The 13,751-nt window shown below is 52.8% G+C and overlaps 1 protein-coding gene across 6 annotated transcripts in view; it reads left to right on the forward strand.

Moving 5' to 3' along the window:
* Positions 1–13,751, forward strand: part of CSTPP1 (centriolar satellite-associated tubulin polyglutamylase complex regulator 1) — a 199,516-nt gene that overhangs the window by 178,727 nt on the left and 7,038 nt on the right. For 4 of the 6 annotated variants that reach the window (XM_077863113.1, XM_077863107.1, XM_077863112.1 and 1 more), the window contains 4 exons: positions 7,014–7,099; positions 8,695–8,890; positions 9,429–9,538; positions 12,004–12,067. In XM_077863113.1, coding sequence (XP_077719239.1) covers positions 7,014–7,099; positions 8,695–8,890; positions 9,429–9,538; positions 12,004–12,067 — 456 coding nt within the window. Of the gene's footprint in view, positions 1–7,013; positions 7,100–8,694; positions 8,891–9,428; positions 9,539–12,003; positions 12,068–12,342; positions 13,069–13,751 lie in introns of those variants that run through there. The other 2 variants (XM_077863110.1, XM_077863108.1) reach the window with 1 other exon arrangement.

Genomic DNA, 13,751 nt, shown 5'->3' on the forward strand with positions numbered 1-13,751 from the left:
CAGAAGGGAAAATGAGGGTCTCAGGAGGCCATGAATTGGGGTTAATATTTATCCTAAGAGCAAGAAATAGTTGGCCCCTGGTTGTAAGGCTTCTTAGGAGGGGTGAGGGTAATGGGGTTTAAATGGCTGTGCAAGAGCCTTCAAGCTCTCTGCAGGGAGAAGCAGCATGGAGCCTCAGCTCCTGAGCCCTCCTGGGGGTGGGTGCTCTACATTGCTAACAAATTCCAAGATTGGGAGAAGGGAGAGTGCCACCAGGAAGGTGTTACTGTCCCACTAGAAAGCACAGGGCCTCCCTTTTCTTTCAGGTGCAGCTGTGATTAGAGTCAGAGAGACCTGTGTTTGAATTACAGCTCTTGCAATCTCCCTATAACCTTGGCCATGTTTCTTTTTTATTCTTTTTTTAAGATTTATTTATTTATTTATTCATGAGAGGCAGAGACACAGGCAGAGGGAGAAGCAGACTCCATGCAGGGAGCCCAATGTGGGACTAGATCCCAGGTTTCCAGGATCAGGCCCTGGGCTGAAGGCGGCGCTAAACCGCTGAACCATCTGGGCTGCCCCTTTGGCCATATTTCTGAATCTTTCTGAACTTGTGTGTTCTCAGTGAAGATATCCACTGAGCTTACCTCATAGGATTAATATGAGAAGAAAATGAAATGATGAATGTATGTTACTTGTCGACTCAGTAAGCCCCCAATGAATATTAACCATTTTTGTTTGATTTTCTGCACTCTCTGGATCAGGCTGCTTAGGCACCACGGGGCAAGTGGGGTTTGGGGTACACTAGAGGTGCAGGCTGAAGCCAGGGGAGAACGATGACCCGGACATCCCAAGCTGCTCTGCGGGCCTGGACTTGTGGCAGCTCGTGCAGCATGAGGGTGCATCTCACACAGTCCAGAAGAGGGGTTACCCTAAGGAAGCATCCCAGGAAACCTCAGAAGCAGCCTCTGCCCCCACCTACAGAAGGGGGCCAGCACCTGGTTTTATCCTCACTCATGGCCTGATATAAAAGCACAGCCCACGGAGGCACATGGTGAGTCCACACACTTGGGGATTCACTTTGCCCATGAAGGACCCCGGTTCTGTGACCTCCCAGAAGAGGCGCAGTCAGGGAAGGTGCCTCTTCCTTCTGGCCCTGGCTAAGGGCTGGCTTCCCCCCAGAGTGGGCTCGAAACCAGATAGCTGGCTTCCGCCTGAGAGCCTCTGCGTGGTTGGATGCTGGTAGCACTCACTTCCTCTGAGTTTTATTTTTACTTGCTATTTTGAGCTCCTCTAGCACCTTAAGCCAACTAGAATACACTCACTGATAGTAACTAACGCTTATTTTGAGTGCTCATTGTACACTAAACACAGTACATCATCATATGGACTTCTCACAAGAATCCAATGAAATAGGAACTATGATCATCTCCTCTTTTCAGACGAGGACACTGAAGCTCAGAGAGAAAAAGACACCGTGGCCAATGAGTGGTGCAGCTGGAATTCGATCCCAGGGCTTGCTAACGCAGAACTGCAGGCAGTTGGATGCAGCTCATGCCATTTGCCCAGGGACACTGACCCATGGGATGAATAGAAAGTTGGCGTGTCAGTAGGTTCAGACTGGAAGCTATCGCTTCCTTGGCACCCAGCTAACTCCCAGCCAGCCAGCCTATCCCAGCTGTTGGAAGTGGGCAAGAGAGGGAGAGAAGGGCCAGCCCCCTTGGGATTAGCTCTGACCCTGCCAAGTGTTCTTTCTTCATTCCAGTTGCCTGCCCTGGACTCCACCCTCCACATGGTTCTACTCAGAGCCGACCTGAACTGCACTGCCTTGACTCCTCTCCCACAGTCCTTCTCTCTAGTCCTGAGGCATGGCCTGCAAGGATTCTCCCATGATCCAATAGATTTTTACAGACTCTTGTTGGCAACAGCTCCTTGTTGGCTTTACCTCAAAGCAGTGGCCGCCAGGCTCCTCCAGGTGTCAGAAGCAGCTGGCATGTAAGCAGGAGGCCTCTGGCAGCAAGGGGTGCTGAGCCAACTGCCATCAATGGAAACAGCACATGTGGATGACCTCGTTTCCAAGAGATTCCTTCGTGAGCCCTCTGGGAGTGGTGACAGGTTTGAGTTCAAGATGAAGGAGCTGCCTGGGGAATCAGGGCCTACAACCTAGGGTTGTCCCTGCCACCAAAGGCAAAGACAGACCTGTAGCCTCCTGTCTGCCTTTTTTGCAGTTCTGCCAAGATTCCAGTGCCAGTTACCTAGAACTTTCATGGGCCCAAGTGTTCTTTTAGAGATGGACAGTGCAACATATGATGTTTCTGAAAGCATTTTCCTGTAAGTCTTTCAGACTTTTCTGCATCCACTGTCCTCCAAACAGCAAACTTCAGAAGCAGCACTAACAGAAAAGCTGTCAGTTCTGTCCCACCCTTGGGACAACACATGCTGTCAGAGCTGAAAGATGCTCTTTCATACTTTTGGGAAGTATGAGCCTTCTGCTTAAATATCTCTAGCAACAGGCAGCTCACCCCTTCACAAAGTAGCTATAATCCCAGGGCTAAGCAGTTTGAAGGTCTTCTAGAGCCAAGCTTTAGATCCCTGTTACATAGCCCTCAGAGGCAGATCTTTAAGAGTCAAGTCTCAGGGAGACTGAGTGTCCAACTCTTGATTTCAGCTCAGGTCATTGTATCAGGATCGTGGAGACCTACTTGGGATTCTCTCTCTCCCTCTTCCTCTCCCTCTGCCCCTCTGCCCCAACCCTGACCCGGCAAAAGAAGAGTCAGGTCTCGGCCCACACTTCCTCCTTAGTTTTTTCCTCTAAGCTAAAGGATCTAAGTGCAGCCATTTGTATGATATCATGGTTTGCAGACTCACCACCACTCTGACTCCCTATTCCATGACTCTAGTTTATTCCTCTTAAATGGACTGTCCAGACCTAAATGTAGTATCTTAGTGTCACCTGGCCAGGGGAAAAGAAAAGAGTACTGTGGCCCCTCTTATCCATCTATTCATGCTTGTCCTCATGCAACAAATAATTACTGAGCACCTACTATGGGCCTGCATGGGCCAGACCCTGGAGTCAAGCCACAGGCTGAGAGACAGAGGCCTCACCTGGTGGGTCCTGGAATCCTGGGGCAAAGACAGACATGAACAGTATGAAGAGGTCACAGAGAAGTATGGAAGCTGGTAGGAGGGAGCCCATGTCTGCTTTGTCTTGGAGGGAAAGGCTTCCCTAAGAGCTGCTCTTTGGGCTATGATGCAAAGAATGAATAGGTGAGGAGGGTGGCATGAAGGGTGGGGAGCATTACAGGTAGGGAGACTGGGTGGTCTGAAGGCCATGAGGAAGGAGGGAGCATTGGGAATATTGTTAAGGGTCAGTGTGACTGGAACACAGCGGAGGAGGCTGCCTGTGGCCTCCAGTGCATCTACAGGGATGAGGGGAGGCAGGGAGCAGATTGTGTGGGCTCATAAGCCAGGATAAGAATGGCGGATCTTGTTCTAAGGTCAATGGGAAGCCCATGAAGGGCTTTAAACAGATTGTAAAATGGTCAAATTCACATTAAAAAAAAAAAGTTTTTGTGACCACAGTGTGGATACTCAATTAGAAGGAGGCAAGAGTAGTTGCAGGAAGCTGGCCAAGAGGTCATCCAGTAGCCCACAAGAAGGACGCGGAGGTGGGCATCATAGGTGGCTGTGGGAGTGGCAAGCAGTCAGCAGATTCAAGAGGCACAGTTAGGGTGGCATTGCTAGGACCTGGTGATTGATTACTGAGGGGCAGGCAAGAGAGGTAGTTTCCAGGAAGTCCAGAGGACATAAGGCCTCTGGGTGAGAAGAGTAGGGGGTGGTGTTGCTGTTCATGAGAGCTGAGGTCCACCTGGCTCTTTTCGCAGCCAATCACACTGCCTACAGTCAAGAAAACCCCTCCATCCTTTGCACGCATGCAGCTGGGATCCAGCCACATATCCCTCAGAAAGAGAAAGAGATCCCCTGGCATGGTCTGCGTCCCTAACCACCCTGCTGATCCCCCCTGACCAGTACCAGTTTCAGCTCACCAAAGAGCCCGAGTGGAGACCAGAGCGCACACTGGGCCACCTAGCTCCCGTAGAGCCTGCCACGTTCACATGGTGGGTCTCCTGCCCTCTGTCAGGCTGTGCTCTCCCCTTTCCCCAGCTGCCCATCGTGAAAGAAGCTGCTAATGTTCACAGTTAAGAATGGCCCCAACAGAAAGCTGCAGGCCAGTTCTGAAGCTGGAAGGGCAGGCCCTGTTTCAGCTTCTAGTCCTCTCTGTGGCTGAGAGAGGAAGATGCTTATGGCAATTGGCTTCAAAGGCCTGGTGTGGCAGGGCCTGTCTCGGGAGCATGCTGATTAGCAAGAATTACAACTTCTGGAATTAGACAGTGGTGAGGGTTGCACAACTTTGTAAATACACTTAAAAACACTACACTTTTAAAGGGGAATTTTATGGTGTTTGAATTGTATCACAAAATAAATGAAGAAATAGATAACGAAAGAAAGAAATAGTCCATGGAGGTAATTACTATAAACAGGAGCGCTGGGTCCAGGTTGATGATAAAGGAGAGAAGCCAAGTAACATCTTCAAAGGCTTTGGCTCCCCTTCGTGGTTTCCTGCTTGGGGACATTCTCAGCCCAGTGCTCTTCCATAGTAATTAACTTCAGGCCATTTGGGTTCTTAACTGTCCTGGGAGTAGGGCAGGAAGGAAAGGTCACTGGCTTCCCTCCACAGGGACCTTTTTCTTCTCTACTTGAGCCTGGGCTGGAAAAGCGTTGTGGTGGCTCTACCCACCCTGAGTGCTCTGGGAGCACTCACTCATCTGGAGTTTGGGTGTCTTTGCTAACCAAAGTATGCCCTACCTGCCCCTTCTCTCTGCCCTCTGTCGCCTCTTCCTCCCCATCCAGATATCAGAATCTGGGCTTTGTGCCCTCTCTCTTCCTTTTTGCCTGTCTGGGTTCTCCTAGGGTTAGGAGAAATGGGGGCAACTACCTGGCCTCTGGCTCAGCATTTAGTCCAGGAGCCGCTGATGGAGGGACCAGGGCGCCCTCCTGTGGCCATAAGCAGCACTGCTTCTTCCCGCCATCGGGCCTTGAAATTTTTTCCAACTGGAATTTTAATGTTCAGCTCTGGTAGTTGGGGCACAAAGAAGATAGATTAGCCACATAGATTAAGAAATAAAATGTTGGTGTTTGTATACTGTATCTTTATTTTAAAAGAGGCAGTGTGGGGCAGCCTGGGTGGCTCAGCAGTTTAGCACCTGCCTTTGGCCCAGGGCTTGATCCTGGAAACCTAGGATGGAGTCCCATGTCGGGCTCCCTGCAGGGAGCCTGCTTCTCCCTCTGCCTGTGTCTCTACCTCTCTGTCTGTCTCTCTGTTTCTCATGAATAAATAAATAAAATCTTAAAAAAAAAAAAAAAAAGAGGCAGTGTGAGGGGCACCTGGGGGCTTAGTCAGTTAAACGTCTGCCTTCCGCTCAGGTCTTGATCCCAGAGTCCAGGGATCCAGCCCCATGTTGGGCTCCCTGCACAGCAGGTAGTTAGCTTCTCCCTCCCCCTCTGCCCCTCCCCCCTGCTCATGTGCACTCTCTCTCAAATAAATCTTTAAAAAATTAATAATAAAAAATAAGCAAAGAGGCAGTGTGACCTAATGGAAAGCAGTGTGACCTAATGGAAAGTACCATGGCCTATGGAATTGAGCAAACTCCCCAGCTATGTGGTCTCAGCAAGCCAACTTCTCTGAGACTTATTCCTTCACATGTAAAATGTACATCAGTGTAAGTAAGACCTACCCCCTAGGAATGTTGTGGAATAAAATTCAATATAGTTAAATACCTTGCACAGTACCTACCATGAAGTAGGTACTCAGTACACGTTCCCTGCTTCTATTGTTGTCATGATTACAACTGAAGACTAGCTAGGGGAGCACTTTCTCTCTTCGGGGAGATCAGAGAGCAGGGCCAGCTGCCTCACACAACTGTGGGGGCCCCTTACATTATATTCTCTCCAAAGCCGCTTTCCCCGAGGTGTGCAGTTCCGGCTGTCTTTGGAGCTGATCCAGGTGCCAGTTCGGGGATCTTCTGACACAAGGAGGTAGAGATTTAGAAAAATACACGAGCGAACAGAATAAAACAATTTTGTAATAAATGAAAGATAAAGCCAGAAGAGCCAGTCAGAAACAGATTGGGGGCCCTGCTCCCCTCCAGTAGATAAGTTTGGCACCCTGCCTGGCACCTGGATAGAGCCCAGCAAGTGCTCATTTCCTTCCCTTCCTGTGCCCTCCTGCATGAGGCCCTGAGCAGAGTATGAACATGGCCTTGGTCTGTTCATTTAGTAGTCAGATGGTTTTCTTCCTATGAGGTAGGTGGGAGGGCCTAGAGAGGAACACCCAGGGGGTGGTCCACTTGTGGGAGCAGACAGCAAGTAGGGGCACGGCCACCATGGCGTCACAAGACGGGGTGTGTTCTCTGACCCTCTCAAGTGCCGAGTCTCCAGTAGCTCTGGACCCTCTTCCCTTGTCTGCCATCTGTGTCTCAGGACGGAGGTGCCTACAGTTGCTGGGGCCCTTGGTAGCTTATTAAATCTCAGTGCCACTTGCCAAGACCTCTTTAAGCTTCCTGGCTGTTCTTTTTTGCCTTTTCTGCTCAGCTGTATTTATTCTGAACTAAATGGTCCTCACTGCAGGATGAAAGGATTTACTGCTTAAGTATATGAAAAGAAATCTTGGCTGCATTACAGTTGCACCCTCTCCTTGCTGCCCTCCCTCCTCCCTCCTCAAGCTCTGTCCACTAGCTGGTGCCACAGAGACTGAACTGGGAGCCTGTCCTTGGTCGTATGGTCAGCACCGTTTGGTGCCAGAGCCCCACTGATGGGGAAGCGAGGTGACTGGGAGGAGTTGGCTTTGGGGATCCTTCTCCTGAATGTCTTGCTGTCCCAGGAAAGACTGGAGCCCCAGAAACAGCTCACTTACATGCTCCCCACCCACACCCATATATACATTCTCTCACATTTACTCCCTCTTTCCCCCTCAGGATTGTGCTCATGGATGACGCCATGGATTGCTTGATGTCTTTTTCAGATTTCCTTTTCGCCTTCCAGATCCAATTTTACTACTCAGGTGAGAGTCTCCTGGGTCCCATGTGACTCCTGTCAGAGCCATGTCTGCCTTTGCTACCCTGGTGCCCTTTCCATCTGGTGCCTGGCACACCCATCTCTCTCCCCAACTTCCTTTGGTGGTGTGCTCCCCCATGGGTCACTGACAGGATGTCTAGTTCCCACTGGCGGTCACAGATTCAGTGTGCGCAGCCTGGTCCCTTAGCCTCCTCAAGACATCGAAAGCCACAGGGCTTTCAGTCAGCGGTGCGGGAAATCCATCTAAGTGCTGGTGACCATACCTAGAACAGTGCACGCCGCTGTGACAGCACACGACACGTTCACAGGGTATCAGTGTGCCAGGCCTAGCACTGACTTCCATGCTTACAACAGCCTGAGGAGACAGGGCCTCTGAGACAGAGCCTCAGCTTAGAGGGAAGGAGCCAAACCCACAGAGCTAGTAAGTTGTAGAGCCCAGACCTGCACTGAAGGCTCACTCCAAAGCCAGTGCTCTTAGCCCTCTGCCGTGCAGGGCTCCCCGTTGGCCCTGACTCCTGTGTGTAGGCACACATTTTCCCGCCCACACAGCTTTGAAGAAGCAGACAGCTATCTCACACGCCTGTCCTACTCCCCATCCACACCAGATGGATCCTCAAATCCCTTCTCGAATCAGGTGTAATAGAAACAGACGAATAAATACAAATGCACACTGGCTCACACAGTGCACACAGCAACGTCAAATGGAATGTTGGGCTCAGAAATTGCTAACTATGTCCATAGACAAACTCACTTAAAATGGGCTCTTCCAGTAAACAGGAGGCTGTCCTTGGAACCTGGACATGGCTCCCCTGCCAACCGGTGACCCCAGCCAGCCTTAGCCTCTCGCAGGCGCCACATTCTGTTTTCGTGATAGCAGCCCAAGGGCCTGGTCCGGCGGGGGCTGGAGCCTGGGGTCTTGCCACCTGCTCTGAGCAGCTGCAGGCATCTACTTTCCATTTCTCTGAAGCTCCTGGGCCCTGGAGAAGGAGCAGCCAGGTCTGAGAAAACCTTCTCCTCCTGCCTTTCAAATGTGTCATAAATTAGCAACTTGAGGCCTTCTTCCACCGTGCTTTCTTGAGTCAGAGAGGCCGGTGGCCTCACAAGTGAGAAGGGGTTTACCAGCGCATGTGTGCACACGTTCACTCTTTAAAAAATATTTTTAGCACATAACATGTGCCCAGCACTGTGCTAGATACTAAAACAGAAAGGTTGACAAGGCACAATCCCTGCCTTTGTTCAAGAATCTTCCACTCCAGCAGGACGGAGAGCAAACCATTACTTACCCAGAAAACTTATCCTTGGAAAAGCACTACAAAGAATTCTGGGGTGCTCCGAGTGTGTGCAATAGGGCACCTGCCCAGTCCAGAAACAGCTGCTCTGAGGAGGGGACACTGGAGCTAAAACACACATTAGGGACATTGCTCACAAGCACGCTGGTCCCACGCAGTTGAGGGCCTGGAGCACGCCGGTGGGTGTGCTGAGGAGGTGGTGAGCTGAGCTAGCAGAGAAGGGCAGACCCAGTGAATGGACGAGGTGTGTCCCCCTCGCCGACCTATGCTCCCCACCCCCCATGGTCCACAGAATTCCTGGAGAGTGTGGCTGCCATCTATCAGGACCTGCTGGCAGGCAAGAATCCCAATACGGTGATCGTGCCGACGTCCTCCAGTGGCCAGCACCGCCAGCGGCCTGCGTTAGGTGAGGCTAGCACGCTGGAGGGCGTGGAGGCGTCCCTGTTCTACCAGTGTCTGGAGAACTTGTGTGACCGGCACAAATACAGGTGAGCAAGGAGCATGGAGGCCTCGCCTCGGCCCCGGGGAGCCGGGCTGCTGGCTCGGGAACACCGCTAGCAGGTGTTCTGACTGGCGCGGGGCTTCCGGGGCCCTCGAGGGGTATAGTGTCGGTTAGACCAGTGCCAGGAGATGGATCAGCTCTAGCTTTTTGGAGAGAAGGGGTTAATGTTCACTGTACAAAGCATGCACCCTACAGAAAGGGAAAACGAAGCTGTCCACAGGCCACAAAGTCTCCTTAGAGACAGAGCAGCCAGCTTTGGTCTCTTCCAGGAAGAGACTGTCACCCCTTGCCTTTTGGCCATTCCCTTCCTCTGCTGCCCTAGTGAGAGCACCGGGTAGGGATCGTGCCAGCCCATCCTGTCCCCAGTCAAGGCCTTGCTTCTGGAGATATGCTGTGTTCCCCCAGTGCAGACGAGGCCCCTCAGTCCTGGCTTTGGGCACCCTCCTGAGCCTGAAGGTCTGGAGGAAAAGAAGGCATTAAGTTTTGCTGGCCTTTGAATCTGGCATCTGTATCCTCCCTTCTAGCTGTCCACCCCCCGCACTTGTCAAAGAGGTACTAAGCAACGTTCAGAGACTGACCTTCTACGGATTCCTTGTGGCTCTTTCAAAGCATCATGGGATCAACCAAGCCCTAGGTAAGCCAAAGCTCGCTCTGGCTAGCCTCTTGCTCCACCACAGAACCATGCGGGGACTCGCTGCTCTTGGCAGACATGGTCCCAGCAAGGAAGGGGCATCACCATCTCCACCTTGACTTCTCAGGGTCAGTCTCGGATGCCTCAGGAGCCAGAACAGGCACAACAAAGACTGTGCCCTCTTAGGCCTCCTGCACTCGGGTGGTAAGGGACAGCCTTCCCCACCCAAGGCCCTGCCCCAACATGAAGCGGCCTCTCAGGGGCAAAGGTGTGCCCAGCCCCTCCCCGGAGAATGCCCCGTTCTGCTCTGGGGAGTGGCCTGCAGGTTGGGCAGACACAGGGCTATTTACTAAGTGGCTTTGGAGATTATATATCAAAGGGACTTGAATCCCATTTGTAAGCAGGGCAAAGGTGTGTCTGAGGAGGCCTTTTTTCCCAGCTGGGAAAAAAAGAAAAAGAAAAAGAAAAAGAAAACTGATTAATCTGAACAGGAGCAAAAAATGGGGAGAGAGGCCTGCACTGGCCCAGTTTTTCACGCCCGGCGCTTCTTCTCACTGGCCGGCCTCCTCCTCTCACTGGCTCGTGTGTGTCCCGTTCACACCTGCTGCTCCCCCAAGGGAAGAGCCCCCAGACCCCTGCCCACCAGAGCTGCAGGAGTTGTATTATCTCCCTCTTCAAGAGTATCCAGGTGTGTTTGAGGCCTCAGATCTCACACGATATAAAGCCTGCTGGGGATGCATGCAGGAACGCAAGCCCCACAGGATTCACTGAGGCCCACTGAGGCATGATGCTGCCCAGCAGCCGACTTCCTCCAAAGTGATGCCTGGGGGTGCACAGGGCCAGGAGTGATTCTGGTTGCCGAGGTCACTGGCCAGACCAGAGTCAAAAGGCAAAGAGGAGAAGTCAGGAGTAAGGGGGCAGTGGGTGGGACTTGCGTAGGGTTTCTCTCTCACCTCGGTAACTGACCGCCCTCCCTTCCTTTCCACTAGTCAGGCCACAGGAAGGAAAAGGAAAAAGTGGGCCTCATGCCCTTACTTTAAAAAGGGCAATCACTCCGTCAACCACTTTTACCAGGCACTACCGCAGAGTGGAGAGGGAGATGGACAGAAGCACCTGCCCTCCGCCGCATCTCCAGTGTAGGAAACAGGGATCAGGAGATACTCGGGGTGCAGCCAGCTGTGGAGAGGGGCTGTCCTGCTCCCTTAGTCCTCAAGGCGGTCACAGAAGCACACTCACACACACACACACACACACACACACGCTCACACAAAACGAGAGGGCCCTGTGGAACATAGTTGGAAACCATTAAGAGCAAAAGGGGCCAGGAGGCCTCAACTGGAAAAGCTTTGGGAAAGGAAGGAACTGAACTGGAGCCAGATGGGTGGGCTTAAGATCGGGGCTTTCCAGAGACCAGCGCTGTTAGCAGCCAGTTCTCCGTGCTGAACACCAGTGAGCTTTTCCCTCCAGTTGGCAGGTGAGACCCTTTCTATCTGCGCACTTCAGCCCCACCGTCCCTCCACTGTGAACAGCTCCAGGGAGCATCCGAGAGGTGCTCCTCTCCCCTTTCCCAGTATCCAAGCACTACTGCCGTTGGTTTGTAGCTAAGGACACCGGCTCAGAAAGAGTTGTGGCCAAGCAGAGAGGAGCCAGATCCCCTCGGGCGCTCCTGGCCATGCAGAAGAGTTTGATCCGATTCTGACCCAGCCTTCTCCTCTCGCCTCTCAAGAGTCTCTGAGGAGCTGAGACAGCATTTTTCACCATTCTGTCTCCAAAGTGGGCTCACTCTGACTAGGGTGGTGGGCACACAACCGTATAATTTCTGATTTGGGGGGGCATTAGCTGGACTGTACGTCTCTGGCTCCTTGTCAGCCCAGTACGTGGGGCCTCAAGGAAGGAACTGACCACCCCTCCACCAGCTCACACCCACCACCTAGTCTCGGTCCTGTGTGTGCAGTGACCTTGGGGTGTGGGGTGTCTCCCGGCCGCAGGGCCTGCCCCAAGTTGAAGAGGGTAGGCACAGGTTCACTAAATTTATCTAACAGGAGCCAGGACTTCCTGCTCCCGTAACAGACCTCTTAAAACTGCTCTTTAGAGCCCTTCCCCACGAACAAGTCATGGGAATAGAAGGTACAGCGTAGCGATTGTGGTCAATGATACCGAACTAGCGTTCATGGTGACAGACAGTAGCCACCCTCCTGGTGAGCTCAGCATGCAGAGGTGGTGAGCCACTGTGTTGTACACCTGGAACTAATATAGCATCGTGTGTCAACTGTACTCAAGTTTTTAAAAAATTCTTTTTTAGAAAGAGCACTTCCTCAGATCTTTTAGATGAGCCTTCCCAGGGTCCGCAGTGGAGGTAGACACCAAGGTGAGGGGCGTGGAGGCACCTGCCGGGCATGCGGCTGTCTGACCAGAGCCCGCCTGAAAGACGCTCAGGTTAAGTTTTGTGCCCTCCAATTATCTCCTAGGAGCTTTGCCTGACAAAGGGGACCTGATGCACGACCCAGCCATGGATGAGGAGCTGGAACGGCTGTAAGTGTCGGGTGGGAAGATGCTGCCCCCTTGTGGGAGAGGCCATACCTCTGTTGGACCAGGCAGTGCCCTACTGTGGGTCACACGGTGACTGTCCACAGCACCCGCGTCAGTCGGAGAAGGGTTTGGGCTCCAGCAGAGGCCTGAGGCAGCCACTCTTGGAGTCCTTTGGGAATACAGCCCATGGTTTCATCCAAATACAAGAGTGACCATGGAGGTCCTGGTCCCTAGACAGGAGGCACCTAGCTGCCCTCTGGGTTTCTTCCCTCCTCCAGGCTGGCCCAGGTCCCAGGCCTGGTCAACTCGGCCACTGCCAATCCAGAGGCTGGCTGCCTGCCTTCCCGGACCCCTCCCCGGGTTGGCTCTCCCTGGAGACCCCTCCATCACGCCCGCAAGGTGGACGCAGAGAGCGATGGTTCCACTGAAGAGACGGATGAGTCCGAGACTTGAGGAGTCTAAAGGGTCCTGTCCACAACTCCCTCATGCCCAGCTCCCCCCCACCCCCGCCCTTTGGGACTCCCGCCGAGCCCCCTCTCCAACTCCTGCGCCCTGCTGCCCTCTGCTGGTGACAAGCCTTGAATAACAGCCCAAGCCCAAAGACCGGCCAGAGGGGTCTGGTATCTGTCAGCCAAGTCTAGCAGTGACCCTGACAAGTAACAGCCTACCCTTCTTGGCCCTGTCTGCCTCTGCACTTTAGTCAGGACCCAAGCTGACAGCAGACTGAGCAGAGGCCGTGAGGAAGATGATGTTTGCTGACAGTCCCCACACAGCACCTCTAGGGAGACCATGAATAACGGTGCAGGGCTTTGCATGGTCAGGGGTGACACCTGTGGCACACATACAGGGTGGCCATAAACACAGTGGCCTTCTCCTGGAGGGAGAGCCATTACTGTGACAGGACAAAGGGTAGGCAAGACCAGTCCACTTTCAAAACCTGCTCCAAGTCTCCTCTGTGTCTAACGGTTTAATGTTAAACGAATAAAGTCCCTTGCATCTGGTAAGTGGTGAGTCTAAAGCCACTAGACTGAGGATGGGGTGAAGGGAAGGGGCGAATTGGGGGTTTTGGTGCTGAGTCCCAGCTCTTCTGGCAGGAGTGGAAGGTGGGGGCCAGAGGACCACTCATCTGGAGACCAGCCTCAGATAATGAGCCAAGAGGGACTCCCTTCCTGCACAACAACCTTTCAAAGGTGCTCACAGCTGGAATGGGCCTTCAGAAAACAAGCTCAGAGGGTTCAAGGCCAGGTTTCCATAACTCTAACGACCCTGGCCTGAAAGGGTTAGCACTGTAGTCTTCTCTAGCCAAGGTTTCATTAAATATTTGCTAAGCACCTGCTCAGGGTTGGGGCAATGGGGATGCAGCTGTGAATGACAGGCCAGAGGACAAGCTTCCAGCCAAGACTGGAGGAAGGTAAGGACAGGTGGTCTTCAACCTCCTTTAATTGGCCAGAGGTAATCCAGAAAATACAAGCCACCCAGGGACCCAAGCAGAGCAGACGGGTGTCACCACACTGGGCACACATTTTCCTGGACTCATCTCTGTCCAAACCAGCCGCCCTGGAGTTTCAGGGACCGGCTCTGGAAGCCCTGCAGTATCAGACCAGGGCTGGAAGTTCTAGTTCTACTGAGGCTCCAAGCTACATGGACTCTCCAGGTCCACCACTGTCTCCAGCCTCTGGCTGACAGC

This window comes from Canis aureus, chromosome 21 (genome assembly GCF_053574225.1).
Source record: "Canis aureus isolate CA01 chromosome 21, VMU_Caureus_v.1.0, whole genome shotgun sequence".
Lineage (NCBI taxonomy): Eukaryota > Metazoa > Chordata > Mammalia > Carnivora > Canidae > Canis > Canis aureus.